Genomic DNA, 22,852 nt, shown 5'->3' with positions numbered 1-22,852 from the left:
CCTTTGCAACAGGTGCAGTTGCTACGACACCATGTCATATTTCTCAGAATATGAAACCTGATAAACACAGTGCCCTGGATAAGTACATTATAGAACAGGTTAGAACGTATTTTACTTTCCCAGCAATCATGGAAGATTAAACCTCAAAGAGCTGTGCTGTATGCAGCCGCGGGGCACGCACAGGTACACAGGCCTTTGACAAACTGCGTGGACACAGTGGTAGTCTGTGTTTGGTTAGGACATGAACTTTAGTCACCCTTTGCTAGAATATTTACACACTTCCTCATTTGTGCTGACAGGATTATGAGAAGCATTAACAGAGTTGTGCCATTTTATCCATGCAGATACTTTAATAGTCGAGTTAAACACAAGCTCCACAATCAGCAACTGATAATATAAATTCTGAAGTTGTCAACACTGATGTAGACATAGAAACTATCTTCTATAGTGTATGTAAACAATATATTGATAATATGTTCATTAGTTTCCTAGAGACTGCTTTTTTCTTTGTTGAAAGAATTAGTTGACATTAAGATCTCCAGGCCAGAATATCACGGGTGTTCCAAGCCTTATTGTTTCATTACATTACTTTAGCGTTAAAAGTCGCATTTCAAACGCTAAAAACTGCCTTAAGACCATTTAGTTCGAGCCTAGAAATACGTCATCCTTTATGATTGATTTGCGCTCCTTCAAAGAGATATTTCAAATGAATACAGATAACTCTCCTTTTTCAATTCACAAATTAGGCCCATTACTACTAAATAATACCGAAGTGGCAAAGGAAGAGAGTGAATAACCATATGGTTATTCACTGTCTTCCGCGTATTTTCTGATTTAGACAACTGATCTACAATAAGTTTTCTAACCCTGATCCTAACCCCCAAACATTAACATAACATTTTATTCTGACCCACGATCAGCTGCACAGGCGCGGAACGCGCTTTCACGTTGCACGGCTTTCCCAGAGTCGCCTACTACAGTCAGCTGATGCTTGGGGACCGTGCTGTTGGACAAATATAAGATGTGCGTGTCATCGGCCAAAAACCTGATCTTGGTTGACTTACTTGAATATAAAGATTACAAACAATAACCCAGTTGCATACATACTGACGTTTGGAATGAAACTGCTGCGAAACTTACGTACTTTGCGTACGTTCTACGTAATTACGTGTAGAAACCGAAACGAAACTGAAAGAAGGCATTTACAGGGGAATCCTGTGCGGTGCTGTATACAAAATACCCTGTTGCTGGACAGCCTGCAAAGCCACTCACTTTCCAACACACTGATGTGAACAGATGATAAAGGATGACTTCTAATAACGACGCAACTTTAATCTGGCTTCTTGGGGAATGCTTCCGAAACAGACTGCGCACTCTAATTCAGGTGCAGCCCGTTCTGGATCATGTAAACTTTATCGAGCGCGAACAGAAAGATTTGATCATAAATAAAGCGAGAACTGAAAGCAATCAACGAGCCGCCGATCTGCTTATCGATACGATAATAAAGAAGCCGCGGCCTGACGGCTGGTTCAGGGAGCTCGTAAATGCGCTGGAGGCTGGAGGGTGTAAATATGCCGCACAGTACGTGGACACGGCCGAACTCCCACCGCCCTCGCTGGAGGCTGAAAATGATCACTTTGTGCAACTCGTTGATCTACTTGCTCCAAGTCTCATAACGATGAAGACATCTGACGTCTGTCTCATGTGTTTTGCAAAAGAAATTCTAACTAAGGAAGACCACGACAATGTAAGTAATCCCGCCGGTCATCTCAATGCAGACAGGGTAAAATGGTAATCTGTAATAACCGTCAAGTGACACATCTAAGAATATCACTATTCCAGTGCATATATTTGGATTTTATCGCGAGTGAAGTGTAGTACTGTACTACTAGTATAGTATTTGTCTTAACTTATTTGTGTATAAATATTCAAATTGTAATCCATATTTACACCACAGGGGGGCAGTGGTGTGCTGCACGCTTGCTGTGAATGACCTCAGGCTGCTTTAGCTGAGATGTCACCATGTGGAAGAATATAGGCTGTATTCGCGTTCTCCTTAATAGCGCAGAATGCAGGTGTTATTGAACCATGCATATCTCAATGCTATGCACGAAGGGATACCCACAGTCAGTTCACTGAGCGAAAGTAAGTTCGTAAACAAAACTGCAGCCTGTTAAACTGTGAATCTTAGATAGTAATATTGACATTGACAGACAACCTTGCAAATTGGTTTTGTAGACCAATAACAAATAAACGTGTCACAGACTTGGCCCGATAAAGTTAAACATATGTGAGAAAATTATATTTTAACAAGTTACTCAAACCCTTATTGCAACATCGTAATGACAGACCTACAAAACCTTATAAAAACATGCAGTAGACCTAGACAGTGTACACCACCGTATTAAAGATGTAATGATGTTATTAGATGCTCCATACTTCCCTCCGTTGTTATAGATCATGGCAGAAGTCAGGAATAACGGGCAAAGGAATGGCGCGCGTCTGCTTCTGAGAAGGATCGTGTTGCAGCCGCCGGGTTGGTTTTCTGCATTTCTGGATGTGCTGAGCAAATCTGAGCACCACGACCTCTTCCGGGAACTTACTGGAGCAGAAACGCCTCAAGAGCTGGAAGGCAAGAAAATCTTATTTCATTTAGGATTTGGCTCAAATGGTTCATTGTTTTTTTTTTTTTTGGGGGGGGGGGGGGGTGTATTTGCATGAACGAAAAATACTGTCTGTACACTGCTTAACCCTGCTCGTATAACTTGCATTTACACCATAAAATAAACAATCACTTATGATCAAAATCACGATGACAAAACAACATGCATTCGTGTTATATGTTCGACTTTGAAAAGGATGCTTATTTAAGTTAACTGCGCTGTAGAAAGAGGAATGCTAGCGTACTTGCTTGCAGAAGCCAGAGTCTGTTGTTTTCAGAGTCGAGGTCAATTACCTTTCGATTCTGTCAGCTCAGGAAATGTATTGCAATTCAATTAGCTAACTTGAAAATCTTCTTGGGAGGAATTCTCAGTTCATTAATTTGAATTTCGATTAAATTTCCATTAAATTGAATTTTTCATTCCCTGAATTGTCTGAATTGAAGTGGAACTGACCCCTTCTCTCTCCCTCCCTCCCTCCCTCCCTCCCTCTCTCTGAAACAGCGTACTTGTTGGCTGTCACATCATAATGTTTTCCTGTCTCGCTGTCTGCCTTTCGGACTCTGGCTACTTGTTGTGCCGATGAACATAAATACTGGCAGACAGTAATGGCTTATCTTCACCTGCAGAGGGCGCCATTGCTCTGAGTTTCATTTGCTATTGTAGAATATTTGTGCCATGAAAAGTAAATGAAAATTTTTAAAAGATATGTTTTGTGATTGATATATATTTTTTAAAAAAGGTGGCCAAGCCACATACTCTGCAATATTTACAGAACCTCTGCACATTTACTTGGATTTTTGTTGCCCATAACTTTTAAGTCCTACATAACAGAACACCGTGCTGTCAGGTAAAGGCGTTGGTTTCAAATAAAGTTGTTAAAAAGCGTGTTGTTGTGAAAAGTGTTGTCAGTATTTGAATACTTTCCCTACTCTGTCTCTCTCCATCTCATCTCTTAGAAATGATTACTGAGGACAGAGATACACCCGAAGCGCTAAAGGACCAAAATGAGCTCAAAAAAGACGAACCGGTCGAGGGTCCAGAGGAGATGGAGCTGGAAAGAACCTCTGCAGAGGAATCGCTGGACGGCAGCATGGGAAACAGCAGCTTTAACTCTCTGCTGGATTCATCCATTGGGAGTACCTCTGATCGTACAGGTGGAGCTGACCCCAGTAACGACACCCACAGTTCTGCTTTACATTATACATGATTTATTTACCCGTCAGACGCTGTCCTACAGAGTGGCTTACACACCCATCACAGCAAGCTGCACACAGTACACATCACAAGGGTCTCAGCAGAGAGTAGCAAGTAACGCAGGGGAGATAAAGCATCAAGTTTAGGAAAACAACAGTGGCGATATCAATTAATCAGACACAAGCGTATGCGTAGCTGAAGGGAAAAAATGTGCTGTTGAGTCAGTACAGCAATGGAAGGATGACAGCATTTGGTACAGGACTGGTGTAATCAACCATCTTAATCAGCATTATCTTCATAAATATTAAAAAATGTTTACTTTTTCATATGTTTGTTAACAAATGAAAATAGCCAAATGAAATTATCTTAGGTTTACTGAAAGATTGGAGGTGGGAAAGCACTGTACTTTGATATGTGAGAATACCCTTTCATTATTGTTTTGAAGTGCTCATGAATAAGTATTTTAAGTATCAAACTAACTGACACACAAACCTGTGTGCATTTCATTCAGATCTGGATCTGTACAATGCAGATGCTGAGCAAAAGAATGAGAAGGAGGAGGGAGTGGATGAGAGTCCAGTGTCAGGTATGAAAACAAAATTTATTATGACCTCACAATGTGTAAACATGACATTACAATGCATTAGTGTGACTGCACAATGCGTTAGTGTGACCACACAATGTGTTAATATGACCTCACAATGCAGGTTGTCCTGGTGGTGTAGCGCTGGTTTAGCCTGTTATGAGTCTTTACCTCAGGAACAGTTCTGCCCCACAGTCCCCCTCTGTGTGGGCAGGGAGAGAGCACAGGTAATGACAGACAGCAGCAGATGGACAGCCGAGTTGTCAGGGGAGATCACATGACACGGGATGGCTCTGCTGAGACTCACGGCGTGCCCACGTTAATTGCACGCATCTTGAAGCAATCAGACCCAGCGCTCTCCAAAGGAGGCCAAAGCACGACAGAGCACAGGAAAGCAGGGTTAGCAGCGGCTCTTCGGTCCAAAATACCCCAGCCAATGAGGCGCAAATATGTGGCCCGCCCTTTTTTCCATTCGCAGAAATGCCTTTATTACATTTTTTTTTCTTTCTCAGTGGATCACAGTGTTCAGTCTGTTATCTACGAAATGTTTTGTAATGGCATGTTCTGTTTTGCCAGTCCTTTCATGAGATCAACATTTTTGGCAGGAAATGTTTGGTTAATACAGCTGTTGTGTGTGGCTGAGTGGATGAGTGGATGAGAGGAGAGGAGGTGATAACCTCCTCAGTGTGCAGTAAGATCACCTAAAGGCAGTGCTACATGTAACATCCGCAGACATGGCTGAGAGGCCCCGGCAGAGATGCTTAACAAAGCTTCATTAATGTCTGAAGCCCAGACGCCTGAGGCTAAGCCCTGAAGAACGGCTCTCAAGCTCTCCCCTCGCAAACTACACAGCACATCCTGCCAAAAAGGCAATTAACAGCGCGGTCTAACTTTAAAGTAATTTACAGAAGCAAATGCCTATCTTTCAGCACATAAACCCCACATATACAGAATAAACTCCAGTAGCTCCAGGGCTTAGTGGAATTTTTAAATTTGTCAACTTCAGATGAAAATAAACATTCCACTGTGGCCCTTCCATATAGCTCTGTGGAGCTCCTTCATTTGATGGACACGATATTAAAAATGCTGGGCTTCCTTTACACAGACTCCCGTCCAGCAAATCCACAGTGATAAATAATATCCAGAGAGATAAATAATAAAGACTCTTTCCTGAGGTTGAGGAGGATGTAGTCACCCCTTTGTGGTACCAGAAAAACGCCCAGGGAAATATAATGGGAGAGTTGCTTCTGCCCTGTCAGGCACACTGAATTGTTTCCATGTGTATCCTGACTAATTACACAAAGGCTAAAAGGCATGTGGTAAATCCAGTGTGTACAGCCAGATCCAGCCAGATGTACACAGTTTCAGGGAAAACGTGAAACAAATGGGCTTTTTCTTTTTTTGTTTTTTGCAATAGCACATACACAATTGGATAGTTTAACAGCCCGTCTTTTCTTTTTTGGAGGAATCTCATGCAAAAACAGAAAATCCGATTCTTGTGTTTCATGATAATAATGACATATTTGTGACAGCTGTAAAAAGATGGTTCAGGTTTTACACACTTACGATACACTGCATAGCACTTCAGTCAAATTACAAGGAGCCTCATTAATGACCTGTGCAGGATAAGGTAGCAAAATGATTTTTTGCTGCAATTGGAGACCTTATTTATGCTATAATTATCAGAAGGGTGTTACATGTACATTTTAATTTTTTTCTGCATAAATTCAGGATGACTCACCCCCAAATTTATTTTACTTCTTTTCCAAAAAGCAGGTTCTGTTAGTCCTAGCATCTTCAGCCATTGTTAGGAAACGTGAGTTGATCATTTTGAGTGGAGAGTGACGAGCTGTCCATCAATCACGGTGATGGGTAGTACGTGCGTGAAATATCGTACACGGACGCTGTGCGAAGCAGAAAAGCAGTGAAGCGGGCGGGTAGCACATGTGCACTGTGTCATCACCTCAGCTACACACCGGCCTCTGCCCGGGCCTTGCGGTGAAACGGGTGAAAGCGTGTAAAGTGGTGGCGGTAAACAGCTGCATTAGCGGGGAGCTGTGCGGTGTCGATGCACCCGTAGGAGGACGCGTTAGATAAACCATTGATGTGTTTGTCGAGGAAATCGGGCGTGCGTGAGAGGGGACAGAAGGGCCTATCTGCGGGGTTTTCTCCCCGTGGAAAACGGCGGCATGTTTGTTAAGCTTTTAAGCAGTGTGCTGCATGTGCGGTTTTCGGGGGCTTTTAGCTTCCTGATCAATGTACAGTATCCACTGTGCAAACAAGTCATTGCTGGCTCTGCACAGACAGCCAGACTGTACTTAAGCCTGTCTGCTCACCTGCTCTTTCATCTCAGGTGACTACTCCTGTTTCCGTTTGAACAAGCTTCAGCTGTGATGACGGTTTTTTTTCCCCCAAAAATGGCATATCCCCCTTATGCAGGTACAAACGTTATTTTGTGTACGATCGACTGATATTCTCCAGAACACACAGGGAAGAAGCCACATTGAGGCTGTATGTGGTTTAGAGGGGGCTTTTAATTCTCATTTTTTAAAATCTGATTCCTGACCACACCCAGTTGCAGTCCATTCTCACCTGAAAGGCAGGGGCTGTGTGTGTAATTATGCCCATGCCTGAGGCCACATTTTTGCGCTCCCTGCTCTGAGCTTGCCAGCCACCCCGTCTGACATCCTGGCGACGGTTTGGAAGCTGCAGGTGTTTTCCACCAGGTGTGCTGGCCTTCCGACAGGTGAAAGAGTCTCCGCCAGCATCACATCGCCTTCTCCTTATCCTCTTATCCCAGGATTCCCGGCTCTGGGAGAGCTGCTGTCTCCTCTCTGTGGGCTGTTAACATTGCACTGGCCCCTGCAGGAAGTTTACATTTACATTTACTCATTTGGCAGACGCTTTTATTCAAAGCGACTTACAAGTGAGGCAGAGTGCAACACAAGAAAAAAAAAAAAAAAACATAAAAAAGTTCCGCATGCTCCAAAAATACATGCCCGTTCTCATCCAGGCCGACCCTGCAGGCTGGGCCGAGTGCCTTGTTCTGGCCGGCCCTGGAGCCCCGAGATGGTTCTGATGGTTCTGAACGCTGCAGCGGAACCTGGCGCGGAACAACGACTGGCATCTGTGTTCTGCATCTCTGCAGAAACTTGCCTTCTTTAGTTTCCTAGGAAACAGATAGGAAAATTGCATCAGAAATGTTGCAGCTCAGTACATAGTCCGCTGCTTGGTGACATGCAACGTAAGTCTGTCTCGGTCTGTCAACAGTGGTGTTACTGGTATGACATCACAGCGTTTGACACCTGCTTTAAATAACCAACCCTGCATTTTTTTTCCTCAAGATGTACAGGAACATTTATGGTAGTCAGAGGGTGGTGGATTTTAGTCTAGTCACACTGTTAGCCAAATACTTCCTGTCAAACTACAGCTCCATTGCACTGCTAAAAAGTCTTGGAAATAGATGTAAGTGCATATTTTTAAAAAATTGTTTGGTCTACCTAGCTGGAGAGTATGCTTGTGTCTACATCTGATGCTTGGTTCGGACATCTTCACTTACTCCGCCCACATTCTCTTGAGACTCTCTGTGTACATGTGCGCTCCCAGCGCACTCAGAGTACAGTGTGACCCCCCTGTCTCGTACCCGTAGCTGTGAGTCACTTCCTCTGCCGTTTCACTGAGTTTCCTGCAGTTATTGTCTGTGTCTGTCAGCAGCTGATGAATCATCATGGAGGCACCAGTTTTAGCGTCCACAGGCCAGCAGTGAGGCATAGTGGTAAAGCACAGCATTTGTAACCGTAAGGTTGCTGGTTCGGTTCCCCGCTGGGGCACTGCTCTCATACTCGTGGGCAAGGTAATGAAGCCATAGTTGCCTCAGTAAATTTCCAGCTGTATAAATGGAGAAAATTATAACCTATGTGACTCGTTCTGGGTACGAGCATCTTCTAAATGACAGTAATGTAATGTAACATAACTATAGACAGACTAGCAGAACAGACATTTCATTTGTGAGTACAAATTTGGAGCCCCTGTTTCCTTAAGAAGACACGGCCCCTTCAGCGCAGTGCATCTGAGTCTCTACCCACACAGTCCTGCAGGCTCCATGCAGGAGGTTAAAGTAACTAAGAGCGTCTTAAATTGTATCCCATTTTAGCTTTCGGTGGCAGTAAAAGGCAGTCACTGTGGAGCCGATGCTCTTTTGGCAGAACAGTGTCTGTGGCTGATGGAGGAATTTCCTCCCTGATAAAACACAGAGTCTGTGAGGACTTCATAATAAAGCAGGAAATCAGAAAAGGCACCGCGTGTTTCCTGTGGAGGCCCACACATCTTATCTCTCCATCTCTCCGCCCGAGTGCTGTGCCGGGCCCGTTTGGTTCTGTGCTGGGGGGCCAAAGCTAAGATACAAAAACACAGACTCCCTAAATGAGAGGGCTGCAGGAACAGGAGCGGCAGCGGTGGGGAGGGACAGACGAACAAAACCACGCCCCCCCTCACTGACCGGCAGGCCTAATCGCAGGGTGGTGGCGCTGACAGCGTAAGCCTCTCTTTCACAGACGGCGGGGATGAGGGGCCGGCAGCCGCGGGCGCTACAGACACTGACATCGTTCTCCGGGATTATCAGATGGAGGTCGCGAGACCCGCCTTGGAGGGGAAGAACATCATCATATGCCTCCCGACAGGCAGTGGCAAAACCAGAGTTGCTGTGTACATCACCAGAGAGCACCTGGACGCCAGGAAAAGGGAGGGCAAGCCAGGGAAGGTGGTCGTTTTGGTTAACAAGGTACGCAGGTATCCCCACATTCTATTTACACAACCAGGATGACCAGGTGTCCCTACATATTGACAGGTGTCAAGAGGTACGAACAAGTACAACCGTTTAACCACACCTCAGTTTCTAAACTTCTCACTTTTCCCTTGGCCAAGTGTAATAACAGAACAGTTGTTTTTCTAGATAACTTTTGTAATACCATCATGTGATACACTTCACATCCTCAGTGACAGTTGGCTAATTGGTACACTATATGGACAAAAGTATTTAGCCACACCTGTTTTTCAGGGTTTGGGCTAGGCCCCTTATTCTCCAGTGAAGGGCAATCTTAATGCTTCAGCATACCAAGACATTTTGGACAATGCTATGCTTCCAACTTTGTGGCAACAGTTTGGGGAAGGCCCTTTTCTATTCCAACATGACTGTGCCCCAGTGCACAAAGCAAGGACTATAAAGACATGGTTTGATGAGTTCGGTGTGGAAGAACTTGACCGGCCCGCACAGAGCCCTGACCTCAACCCCATCGAGCACCTTTGGGATGAACTGGAACGGAGATTGCGAGCCAGGCCTTCTCGTCCAACATCAGTGCCTGACCTCATAAATGCTCTACAGCAGTGTTTCCCAAACCTCTCCCGGAGGACCCCTTGTCCTGCATGTTTTTGATCTCTCCCTGCTCCCAGCTCCACAGCTGATTTAAATGATCGGTTTATTATTAAGCAGCTTCCGGAGTTCATAATAAGTTGATCATTTGAGTCAGCTGTGTCGGAGCTCATTTTGAAGCTGTAATAGGGCTAAACGGTGCGTTTCGCAGCGCAGCCATGTTTGAAATACCGCTGTAATGGGCCACACAAGACGGAGCTCAGCTGATCCTCAGTGATGTTGCTGCCTCCTAAACACACTTGACCTGTTTTAGCTGATGCATAAGAAGACGTTTTGACCTACAGGCCTGTTACTGTTAGTGCTTTTAGCCAGTGTTATGCCTATCCACTAGTAAAGCAAACAAAACATTCCTTCCTAACCTCTGATACCAGAGCTGAGAAACTTAAGTTTTTGTACCCTTGACCTCCTATTTGTGGGAAAATCAGCCATACAGAGAGAGAAGTACTGTCCTTGAGTCTTTAATTGCTTAATTTGAGCCACTGATTGATTGGAAAATTGATTGAAAAATGGTAGTGTGTGTACTTGACTTCCCTTTTATAGGCTGTCTGGTTTCAGATTAGCACAAGGTAACTTGTGGTAGAGCTTGAATGGTGTTGTATTCACTGGCCTGGGAATGTTATTAACCAGGTCTGGCACTGTTGCTTATGTAACTTTGGTGGACACATGTCTGTTCTCTGGTGGTGGAGGTAACTCTGGAGGAGAGTATCTGCTAAATGAGTGTAATCTAATGTATCGTAATGTGATGTATTGCCTCTTTAAGCCCTCAGGAGGTAGGGTCTCCTGGCCGGAGGCAGCACCACAGTGAGGTATCCTCAGCTTACTGAAGCTCTGTGGGATCCCCCCTGTAGGTCCCGCTGGTGGAGCAGCACTACAGCACGGAGTTCGGGAAGTACCTCAAACGCCAGTATCACGTGGAGAGGGTCAGCGGGAACTCCCAGCTCAAAATCTCCTTCCCCGACATCGTCAGGAAGAACGACATCATCATCTGCACGGCCCAGATCCTGGAGAATGCCTTCAGCCAGGCGAAATCTAAGGAGGAGGGCAGCATTCATCTGTCAGGTAGCGAGACTCCTGCCGCTTACCTGGTTGTCTAGGGATGGTTCAGCTCTTCCTGAGTGCCCTCCATTACTCTTAAGACAAAACCACAATACAGGGCAGTTAGGTAGTGTGTAACATGTCTGGTATTTGCACTTCATGCTGCTTGCTAAGAGACGGTTGTGACTTCCTGTTGCTACTATAACCAACCTGTAGTATAATGTGCTAAGTAAACAGACATCTGACTAGTGCCTCCTCTACTGAGCTGTTTGCCGCAGTCCAGAGGCAAAAAATGATTTCGGCAGTGAATTTCCTCTGTGAATGACAGCATTCCATAATTAGTTCTAACGATCCCCTCAGTTTTATTTTAAACATGTGCGCAAAACAAAAGAAGAAAATGACACTCTAATATGCAAATATATGCAAAATAATATAGAAATTATAATCATATTAAGGTCTGAATAAAGAGAGAGTCCTCCTTCATGTTGTCACGTTGTGTTAGTATTGTCTCTGTTCTGATTGGAGAGCAGAACATTTGATGGGAGTGTGCAGTAACCTGCAGTGTGTGACAGAATTACCTCTCTCCCCATTATGCCCTGTTACGCATTACTGTACCCCCCCCCCCCTCCTTTATAACAGGTTTAAAAGTAACATTGAGGGTAAGGCTGATCCTCCAGGGAGTCTTTCTTTTAAGAAGAAGCTCTTTGGTCTGGACTGAAATTCCCACCAGCGTAACATGCGTGCACTTTCTGTGGAAACGTCTGTTTTTTTTCTTTTGGTTCTGTCATGTTTCCAAGCAACACCACTGTGCATGTCACTGGCGTGTGGCAGATAATTCATAAGAGACATCCCATCATAGCGACAGGCAGAAGGTTGAGCGTTTCGCAGCCTTCCTTTGGACAGGCTTTTTCCTCCTCCGTCTCTGGGGCGCTGTTTCTGAAACCCTGCCTGAACTGTCAGCAAACCCATTTCATTATGCGTTCTTCATTACTCCGATGCACTGACACTGCCCTGATTCAAGGAAGTGCCTCGGGGGACGGCTCAGCCCCGGGTTTCAGAAATCATACTCAATTTCGGGGAAAGCTAGAGGAGCCTTTACTCTGCAGCTGAATTTGTTTCCGGCGACCCACAGACGAACCGGCCCCCCTCACACCCCTCAGGAAAGAAAATCACCCACGTTTCTCTGCACTGAGGTTTCTGCCATGCATTTTCAGCCCTTTTGTCCAACAGATAAATTTACACACTCTCTTTAGCAGCTCTCCAGCAGCTGATGTGCACTAGTGAATGGACCCCCAACCACCTGAAACTGCTAAGTTCTTCACAAAAAAAGTGTCTGTCGTGCTGGTGCACAATATGTTTCAAGTTTCAAGTTTTATTTGTTACATACACAGTTACAATGTAATGTGCAGTGAAATGCTTAAGTAGAAGGGGTGACTGGCATGCAGGTTTGGCTGTATTCACCCCCATGGTTTTCTCAAGGGCAGCATTTGCTCCAGCTTTTCACCAGAAGCTTAGCACAGGTGAAGGTTCAAACCAGACGGTAATTATTATTGGGGGATAGGGGCGGGGGGTTATCCCAGGGAAAAATAAGGCCTTCTCCTCTACTTCCGCTTTTGCTAAAAGAGGAATAGCTGAGTAAAGCGCTTATCTCTTATCAGTGTCAGTTAGGACCTCCCAACATTATGAAGTTCTGCTAAATCATCCTCTCCAAATGGCTGCGTTTCTCGTTTCTCATATTTACATAATTCCTAGTTGTTTCCTCCTTCCTGTGCAAATAGAGAGGCAGATGCTGCTCTGGCTCGGGTTCAGCAGCACCTGAACATGGCTGTGTGGTTTTTTTTTTTATACATTTAGCCCCGTACAGATGTCAGCACGCATCTCCACTCACTCACTCTCAGGATGTGATTCTCAGTGTGGCCTGACGCTGGCCCAGTTCAAGTAGGCATGTTTATTTAGACCTTTTTTTTTTTTTTTTTTTGCGGAACAAGGAACCAGGATGTTTTTTGATTCCACATGTCTCCAGTACATAAACAGTGCGGCGTAGATCTGCCTTTGCATTGGATCTCACGCTGTTACCACATGAAACTCAATGAATCGGGATACGGGCGCAGAACACAGTTTCTGCCTGCTGTGGTTTATCATCACACAGTCCTGTTTCAATTAATGACTTGAGAATGGGTTTCCAAACAGCTGAAAACATCTGTGTTCCTCCCAGAGTGAAGACTTGTCCAACATTCTGCAGGCTTTGGTACAGCCTACATAATGAATGAACAAGCCAGCTAAAATGAACTAAGTTTATCTGGCAAAATTAAATCAAACAGAAATTTCTAAAAGTTATTGCTTTTTCTTTTTTATTTTAACGGCTTGGATGTTAGTCAAAATGGTGAAAACAAATATTGAAGCTTAACCGCGTCAAAATCATGCAAGATCATTAAAGATATCATTTATAAAAAGGCTTATGAGGGCAGGGCACTCATGAAAACCCCAAGGCACTGTTTCTCTCTCTGCTTAATGCAGTTTTAACAGAACGAATACAAGGAAACGAACCAGACACATGGGACTGAAGAAATCACACACAAAGCAAAGGCTTTACCATTAGGGTAGGGGAGCCCGCAAAAGGATTATTTTAAATTTAAGGGGAAAGATCTGCCACACAGTCAAACACAGCATGACAGATTATACAGGCCAGTAAGTAGAGCTACACCCCTCGGCTTTGTCCGGTGTGTTCCGATGGTGTGAAGGGGTGTGCTCTCTCTGACCCGCAGATTTCTCCCTGGTGGTGATTGACGAGTGCCACCACACGCAGAAGGGCGAGGTGTACAACCACATCATGATCCGCTTCCTGCGGCAGAAGCTGAAGAACGAGCTGTCGCGTAAACAGCAGAGCGAGCCCGTCCCCCTCCCGCAGATCCTGGGACTCACCGCCTCGCCCGGTGTGGGAGGGGCCAAGAACATGCATAAAGCTGAGGAGCACATCCTAAAAGTAAACGGCCAGTGGGGGTGGGGTGGGGGTGGGGTGGGGGGGCTCTCAGCCTGTCTGCATCAATCTGACGAGCCTAGTTTCTATGCCCATCTCCCTTTCTCTCTCTCCCTCTCCCTCTCTGTGTAGCTGTCTCTCAGTCTCTTGTCATTCCCTCCATCTCTCTCCTTCTCTCTGTCTCTGTCCCTCACCCCATCTCTCCATCTGTCTGTCTCTGTCCTTCTCTCCATCTCTCTCTCTCCCTCTCGGGTCTAGCTGTCTCTCAGTCTCTCTCTCTCACCACCTTTCTCTATCTCTCTGTCCCTCCACATCTCTCTTTGTCTCTGTTCCTCTGTCTCACTCTCTCTGTTACTCTGTCTGTCTCTCTTCCTCCATCTCTCATACACAGTCCCTCCTTTACTTCCTCTTAGTCCATACTCACTCCCCCTCTCCATCCCTCCTTCCCGCCCATCTGTGTATTACACTCTGGGCCCTGGGTCACCACAGCCATGAGCCCCAGGAAGGACACTGAATACAGCTTTTAGGATGCCCTGCTCTGGGTCTGAAGTCTCTGCAGACCACACCGCTGTTTTCTTAGAGACGATATTTTGTATTTTGTAGTTCAGCCAAGAGCCAGCATGGCTTTGTATTGCAAATGCGCATATTACAAATGCAAAACTAGCGTTGTGCTTTGCCTGGAGCATCGAGGGACAAAGAGCACGCCGTGGTTTCATGCAGACTTGTAATGCAGCACTGCTGTTTATTCAGAGCACTCCTCATGTCTCCTCCGCAGATCTGTGCCAATCTGGATGCCTTCAAAATCATGACAGGAAGGCTGGGGGACCATGAGAAAGAGCCCTATAAAAAGATAGCAACAGCTGAAGAAAGAAAAGAGGTAACCAGCCCATCAATGCAGTGCGTGTGTGCGCTTGCATGTTGTGTGTGTGTGTGCATAGTGTATTTATAATGTACAATATACACATGTATATATACAATATACACGTGTGTGTGTGTGTGTGTGTGTATGTGTGTATATATATATATATATATATATATATATATATATATATATACATACAGTATATAATATATAAATTGAGTTTAGTTCTGCCCAGAAAACAAAAGCATGTCCAATGATTAGAGACATGAACTTGCCTGAAGTTAATACAGTCATATCCCTCCTCGTGGCAGCAGATATGTTTTTAACTTGGCACGCCCATTTACCCATCAGTGTTGTCTGGTATCGATCTTAGGTTGGACGTTTCAAGCAGCTCTGAAGGAGTGGGGCGGCATCATCTGAACCCTGTGTTGTCAGGCTAAAGCAATGTCTGCCATGCAGTTAGTTCAAAATTAACTTTAACATGTTAACATTTAACCTGTGTGAAGTGTCCATCGATGTATTTCAGGATCCGTTTGGAGACATGATTAAAGGAATCATGGATGAAATCCACAGCCATGCTGAGCTGCAGCCCCCCTGTAATCCGGGAACCCAGAACTACGAGCAGTGGGTAGTACAAAAAGAGCAGCAAGGTCCGAACCCAGGCCGTCCTCCCGATCTAACAAACCAAGTCCAACACGCCCAAGTCAGATCCACTCTTCCCTATCATTTTCACAGTCTCATTTCTTGCAATTAGTCTGTGATGCCACGTGTTGTGTGGAGAATAGATTCGCCCTGATGAAACCAAAAGGCTGATTTTAGAGGAATGGCCCTGACAAACAAGAATATTAGACTGCAACGCAGCAGTATGATACAGTGGATATTCCAGATTTTGCACATTTACAGTCAAAAAACACACACACACTTTCTCTCACTCACACACACACATACGCACACATACACATTACACACTGTTGAATTATTGAAAAGTTATTCCTGTTGTTTTCATGTAGCTGCAAAGGAGAAAAATCAGAAGGTTCGAGTGTGCGCTGAGCACCTCCGGCAGTACAACGAGGCTCTGCACCAGAGCAACACCCTCCGCATGTCCGACGCCTTCAGCTTCCTCAGAAAGTACCACGACGAGGAGCTCAAAAAGAAAACGGCCCCCGAGGACGAGGAGGAAGCCATAGAGCTCACCGAGACCGACAGATTCCTCTTCAGGCTGTTCAGAGGTACCTCAGCCGTGTCTTCCACACAGTCTATCACCTCACAGGGCCAGTGCAGCAAAAAGCACAGACACCTGCCTCACACCCTCATCACAACCCGCGCGCTTCCCCTCTCTCAAAAGACAAGAAGCGGAAGCTGGAAGACGTGGCGAAGAAGCCGGAGTACGAGAATAAGATCCTGTCGACACTGAAACAGACGGTGCTGCGGGAGTTCACCAGCAGGCAGGAAGCCCGCGGCATCATCTTCACCAAGACGCGCCTCGGCGCCATGGCCCTGCACCAGTGGATCCTGGAGAACAAGAAGTTTGAGGAGGTTGGGGTCAGCGCCAGCTACCTGATTGGAGGAGGAGACCAGAGCGTGGTGAAACCGATGACCTCGGTACGTGCGATGAATGACCATTAAAAACGTGCTGAAATTTATTTAAGAAAAGGATGTTGTCAAAGCTGTGTGAAAGGTGTCTGCCTTGTTGTATTAGTTACTGGGCATCCTGGGTGTTTCCAGGGTGTCTTGCATGTGTGTCTCCAGAGTGGCACATTAGCGCTGCAAGCATCTAAGTTACACCTGGTTTTAAAAATAAGATTTTTTTTCATAAAGAGATTCTTTTCATATTTTAAAATAAAATAGAAAGAGCAAAAGGATGTTCTGGAGAAGTTCCGCAAAGGGGAAATAAACCTGCTCATCGCCACCACGGTTGCCGAGGAAGGCCTCGACATTAAAGAGTGTAATTTCGTTATCCGATACTGCCTCGTGACCAACGAGATCGCCATGATTCAGGTGAGCAAGCTCACAGGAAGGCCATTTCTTTTTTCCAAATATTAGTAAAACTGTTGTAAATGGTCAAAAATGTCAGTTACGTTGCTGATGTTCCCTAAGGCTTATCTTCTTTTCTATCTTCCTTTTCTTCACACCTAAAACAGAACTTCAGTAGAAGTCATTGGGAGTACATATCTGACAGTGAACGAGTTCCAAAACACTCACTCACGGTCATTTTGTTTCCGTAGGCCAGAGGCAGAGGGAGAGCGGGGGACAGCAGTTACACCCTGGTGGAAGTGGAGGGCTCCGGCGTGAGCGAGAGAGAGAGCGTGAACGAGTACCGCGAGCAGATGATGAGCAAAGCCATCAGAAAGATCCAAAATCTCGAACGGAAGGAGTACGAGAGCAAAGTGAGTACCCAAGTCCATGGATCGAGTCTGATGAAGTTACATGTTCTGAACCAGGTCAAAATGATCATGTTTTTCAATGAGGGCTTCAGTTGTGTTTTACAACAGCAGTGTCCACAGGGTTTCAAGCCTTCTAGAGCTTAGGTTTGGTTACCTATTTGTAGCCATCGGTAGGCCCGAGATCTTGGATCACCAGTCTGCAACTTGTTGAGAGACGTCCCTAGAACCCTCTGCCCTATGGATCTCCATGACCAGGAGTGGGCAAAAGGTTCCCCACATTAAAAAAGAAGGCCACATCACTCCCACCGAAACTACGCTAAGCTGCAGTGGAATGACATTGCGTTTTGATTGCTTCCCAAGCTGTCCTCTCTTGCGTTTAAAGGTGAGGGAGTTTCAGATGCAGGCCATAGTGGAGAAGAAGGTCCACGCCGTCAAGAAAAAGCAGAAGGTGATGCTGAAAGATGATCCCTCCAAAGTGAGATTCAGCTGTCGAAACTGCAGCAGGCCGGTCTGTTCGGGGAAGGACATCGAAATCATGGCAGACATGCACCACGTCAATGTGACCGACGAATTTAAGTGAGTTTCATTACATTACTGTTATTTAGCAGATGCTCTTATCCAGAGAAACTTACATAGGTTACAGTGTTTACATGTTATGAATTTACACAGCTGGGTATTATTTATTTGCTGAGTCTTGCCCAAGGGTACAGCAGCAGTGCCCTAGCGGGGAATCAAATCAGCAACCTTTCAGTTACAAGCCCTACTCCTTATCACTATACTACACTGCTGCACCTGGGCTAGGCTACGTGACATAGCTTACATTGTCAACTGTCCGTTTATATAGATGGGTACTCATTGAAGGTGTCCAGGTTTGGCTCCTTGCTCTGGAAATGAAACCTGAAACATCCCATCTGAGTTAGCTCCACTTTCCCCATGATGCCACCACGGCCTCTCATTTCCAGTGATCTCCGTAGACTGTGGACTGAAACTCGCAGGGGAAGTTCACAGTATCAGTACCGTGAATATAATTTATGGATGCCGTTAAAACATCGACCTCTGAACTCCCTTTTAGGGAACTGTTCATAGTGAGAGAGAACATGACGCTGCAAGAGAGACTGCTGGACTACGAAGTGAACGGTGACGTTGCCTGCAAGGCCTGTGGATATGTGAGTTCCCCTGTGGTGTGCCCAGTTTCACTACGCTACAATACGCATTTCTGCCCTCAAGAAGACAAACTTTTAAAGCTTGCCGTTCTTTTCACAACACACAGCTTATTATCTAACATTTGGCAGAGTACCAAATCAAAACCCTGACTCTCATATATTTTATGAGCATAGCATCAGACAGCAAGTCAAAAACAAGTATAAATTAAGTATAACGTTTACATATTATTATTATTATTATTATTATTATTAACCATTCACTTCTTTAACAGTCACTGCTTTTTACTGTTAATGTTTCTCTTTAGTCCTAGTGAGGTATTTTCCATGTATGCTGCATGGTATGGCCAAAAGTGCCATGCTGTAAACTTGCACTTTTGCCAGACAGCCGTAGGGCAGGGCAGAGTATCCTTTTGCAGCATCTCGACTGCGGCTGCATGAATCCTTTCAGCATCGTTTCTGTAAGGTTCTCACCGCTGTTTTGCACCCACAGAGACCAGCATCATTGTCTGAATCACGATTTTCTCTCTGTGTCTCAGAGTTCTTTTCAGTGTTTCATGGTAGCTGCCTGTGGTGGGCCTGTCACTGGTGAAATAACTATGACACTATATGCTTTGGACATGGGCGTTTTGTAACGGCAGAGTTCTGGGCTGTTTTGCCTGATTTCCTTGTTGCTACACTCAACCTGCCTTCTCTCACTGTTAAATCTTTGACAATTCACCATGGCAGACATGTAACAGGTAAAACATGGCAAACAGCAGAGCCAGCCTACTGCATATCCACACCAGAGTCAGGAACATAAAATTCAAATCACTGCATGCTGAGGATCCAGCCAAACCCCTGTCCCTTTAAAAAAAAAACAAAAAAAAAAAAAAACAAAATCCCAGAATTGGAGCACCCTTCATTTTTATGAGTTCTCTCACAACACAGCAGCTGCATTAATTTAGCAAATCAGATGTACCACATAAACAATATAAACCAAAAACGGGGCCACTGGAGCCTATCTCTATGAGAGAGTCTGCTGATTTGTGTGTGCCACTCAGTCCTGATCACTTGGTTTCTCTCGCTTCCCGGTCAGAAATGGGGCTCCATGATGCTGTTCAAAGGGATTGACTGTCCTTGTCTTCATATCAAGAACTTTGTGGTGACATACGATAACAAGCAGAAGACCTACAACAAATGGAGCGAGCTGGCCGTCCGATTCCCGCCGTTCGATTTCCACAACCATCCCGATCTGATCGCTGGTGACTCTGACTCAGATTAGGTGGCACCTGCTTCATGAAGGTAGATAAAGATAATGTGCACAGGTAAGACAAGGGTAACGTACACAGGTAAGAGAAGGATAAAGTGCTCAGGTGAGAGAAGGTTAATGTGCACAGGTAAGAGAAGGATAAGCACAGGGATCACACATAGATGTCAAGGTCCTCTTTAGTGGTCTGTTTGTACCACCATCATCCATGCATGCTAGCACTTTATTATTTAACTGAAATAGCTAACTGAACTTACCAAACAAACAGAACTACCGTGGCTAAATAAATAAATACTGTAAAACTTCTAGCAAATGCCAAGTCTGTGACAAACACCTGTCCGTTTCACTGGCTGAGGATAAAACCACATTTTAGTGAATAAATGCTGGTCTGTAATAGTAGTCGGGTGATTTATTAACACCTGCATTCTCATTAGACAAATGCCTGCACAAGCATTGGTAGTGATGATTGATCTTCTAATGTCATGGTAGAGCTTTTTAAAAAGCCATTATTGTTGCAAAAAGCAGCTGACACTCACTTTGCTCAAAAGTGAAACAGAGCATCAGACTCAAAGCCTATCAAAAGCAGTGGGAAACGTTACATAAAAGTCTTGTTACATCACCTTACCTGTAAATCATCAAATTATGGGAACTCAAAATAAAAAAGGTGGGGTCCTGTCACTTTCTCTTTCAATAGACTATGATCTGACAATGTCAATGAAAAATTACATAATGGTGAAAACCTTTTTTTGACCGAGTGGTATTTTACCAGTTTTGGGTGAATTGTGTTACAGCAGCTGAGGTGTGGTGGTGTTTTATACTAAATTAAAGGAAAGGCACAGAACTCACACTGAAGAGATGCGTTTCAGCTGTCAGAGCGAGCTGAGGCTGCTCCAGCAACTGAAATATCATGCTCTCGTTTCTACAAGACAGGCCTGCCAGTATTGTACCCATCACGATTTCTCTTTTCTACTCATGTGCCCCCCCCCCCTTTTTAATGTGAGACACTTAAATGCCTGTCTCCAACTGTACCCAAATATTTTTTTTTTTGAGAGGGGGGGGGGGGGGGTGATTGCTCAGAAAAATAACTCCATATTATGAATTTGCAGTAGAGTATACTTTGTTTACAAAGAAGAAGACTTGTTGGATTCTGCACTTTATGTGTAACGTGACAGTGAAGGTCAAAGGGCTAATACCGTACACTCCACTTACAAGAACTGCTGATACAAGGATTAATTGCATGTAGTCGTCAGCAACACTGGGACAGAACCACTTCTTTGCTAACTTTACAGTCTCTGCTTGACAGAATGAAGTAAACCACTTACAACAATTATTGTGGACTCACTCATAGCATGTGATACCATACTCAGTGGAGTGCAGTGGTACGTAATAAGCAAAATGGCACTGACAATTTGAAAAGTGAATTTGGAATACCCTGTCTTCCCATAGAACCATAGAATATAAATTATTTTTAGATAAAAGGTTGTACTGTTAGGATAGGTGTGTGGATGCCAGACAGCTGTGACTGAGGCGGTGCATGGCACACCCAGCAAGCTTGTGATCAAACAGTAACTGCACTGTAACGTACCCAATGCCAAGTATCAGGGATACATGCACAAATAATCAATGTGACTCAAGTCATTTGAAATCATTTAGGTAGCCAAGTACATTGACTGCACGATAGCATCATGACACTCCAGAATATTTCAGTCATACTTCATTTACTAAAGGATTTTATATAAAAAAAACTATGCTAAAATACATTTTGTGCCATATTTGAATAATTTTCTTTGCATTACATTCGTTCAGAAAATGTTCTTATCCAGAGCAACTTCCAGCACAAGAGAACACAGGTGTATCCATTCAAGTTGAATATGTAACAATCAGGTTGCTAAAGATGTCTCAACTGGAAAAATTTCAATATTTAAACATTAGAAATATCAATGTTATTTAAAAGAAATTTACATTTTATTCTTTAGTGAACTTCAATAAACTGCTAATTAGAATCAAACTGTCCTGGTTGGGTATGATTATTATAAGTGGACTGCACTGTATTGTATAAATGTTGTTACACATCTGAGATACTTATATTATTAAAGGAGGGAAATAGAATTATACTGTATATATTCCTGGCCTTTCAAACCTTCTAGAAGGTCACTGTCAATCATTTAAACTATGTTGTATCAGTGAAGTCATTGTCAATGGTGACGGGGATGGAAATATAACTAATCAAATAAAACATCAGATATAAAAATCTGGCATTTTCCTCTTGGGTGTTTGTTTTCAGTATGTTCATCATGCAAAGGGTTAAAACACAGTCAGGGAACAATTCAGATGAAATCCCATTCAGACCTGTCTCCAAAAAGCATACATTCACATATACATCTATCGAGATGGTGTAATTTACATCAGAGTATATTTTCTATCATGTAGAAGATGGGTAAATGAATGGCAGTATAGTGAGCACACTAAATGAACATATCATATAACCAATGTAATAAAACTAGCACCAACAATTATGTGCATGCATTAATCTATACCCAGTAGCAACTATGTAGGGGGAGTCAACCCACTGAGAGCAGTATTTTAAACTGACTACACCACCACCATTGGTGAGTGGGAGAAGAACCACGGAACAGACATCTAGGTTTTTTGCTCATGGATAGTGTTGCGCACAAAACTACCAAAAACTCAAAGCCAAGGAAGTTTAATAATGATAATCCATTGCATATTGTTCGGGGGAATCACCTTCCATGTATTACTGAATACAAGGGTCCTTTAAGAACACTAACGCAGCGCTCTCAAAAATTACCTCTGAAACAGAGAGGTTAAGAGGACAGAGTTCAAGGTTGTCCAGTCACAGCAACCTACAAAAGTTTAAAGATATGCATGTATCAAAATAAATATATCAGCACAGGCTAGGCCTTTTTACATCTTCTATCGCGCCACATATCACAAAACCCATTCACGTCAAAGCGGACAGAGGGATTTTATTAGAAATGGGGACACCTGTAACTGACAGAGAATCCAATCTGTGGCTGGGGACCGCCACATTGTCATGCTTGAGTTAACCATCCATTTACTGAATTGATCAGTGACACGTGCAGCAGACACAAGGAAGCCGCACCACTACAAACCAAAGAGAAGCAAAATCCAAAAGCGGTCATAAGCGCGTAAGTAAAACACTCAGTATAAATATACATTTAGATCACACAGTAAAAAATAAAACTGAATGCCATTACCCACGGATTCAATTAACAGGTTTACTTCTGTAGCAGCTGCCGACTGTTGTCTTGGCGAGACTCCACAGTGTAACCCAT

The 22,852-nt window shown here is 44.2% G+C and overlaps 1 protein-coding gene across 1 annotated transcript; it reads left to right on the top strand.

The window, feature by feature from the left end:
• Positions 1-1,148: 1,148 nt before the first annotated feature.
• ifih1 (interferon induced with helicase C domain 1) lies at positions 1,149-19,605 on the top strand. The gene is made up of 16 exons (XM_036545055.1): positions 1,149-1,747; positions 2,458-2,632; positions 3,620-3,817; positions 4,369-4,443; positions 8,994-9,220; positions 10,717-10,927; positions 13,669-13,886; positions 14,656-14,757; positions 15,269-15,392; positions 15,753-15,971; positions 16,088-16,344; positions 16,591-16,740; positions 16,968-17,129; positions 17,509-17,702; positions 18,199-18,292; positions 19,365-19,605. Exons 1-16 carry the CDS (start codon positions 1,307-1,309, stop codon positions 19,548-19,550), a joined length of 3,033 nt encoding a protein of 1,010 aa, XP_036400948.1. The 5' UTR covers positions 1,149-1,306; the 3' UTR covers positions 19,551-19,605.
• Positions 19,606-22,852: the final 3,247 nt, after the last annotated feature.

Source organism: Megalops cyprinoides, chromosome 14 (genome assembly GCF_013368585.1).
Source record: "Megalops cyprinoides isolate fMegCyp1 chromosome 14, fMegCyp1.pri, whole genome shotgun sequence".
Classification (NCBI taxonomy): Eukaryota; Metazoa; Chordata; class Actinopteri; order Elopiformes; family Megalopidae; genus Megalops; species Megalops cyprinoides.
The sequence above is the reverse complement of the archived record's forward strand: the minus strand, read 5'-3'. Positions and strand labels throughout refer to the sequence as shown.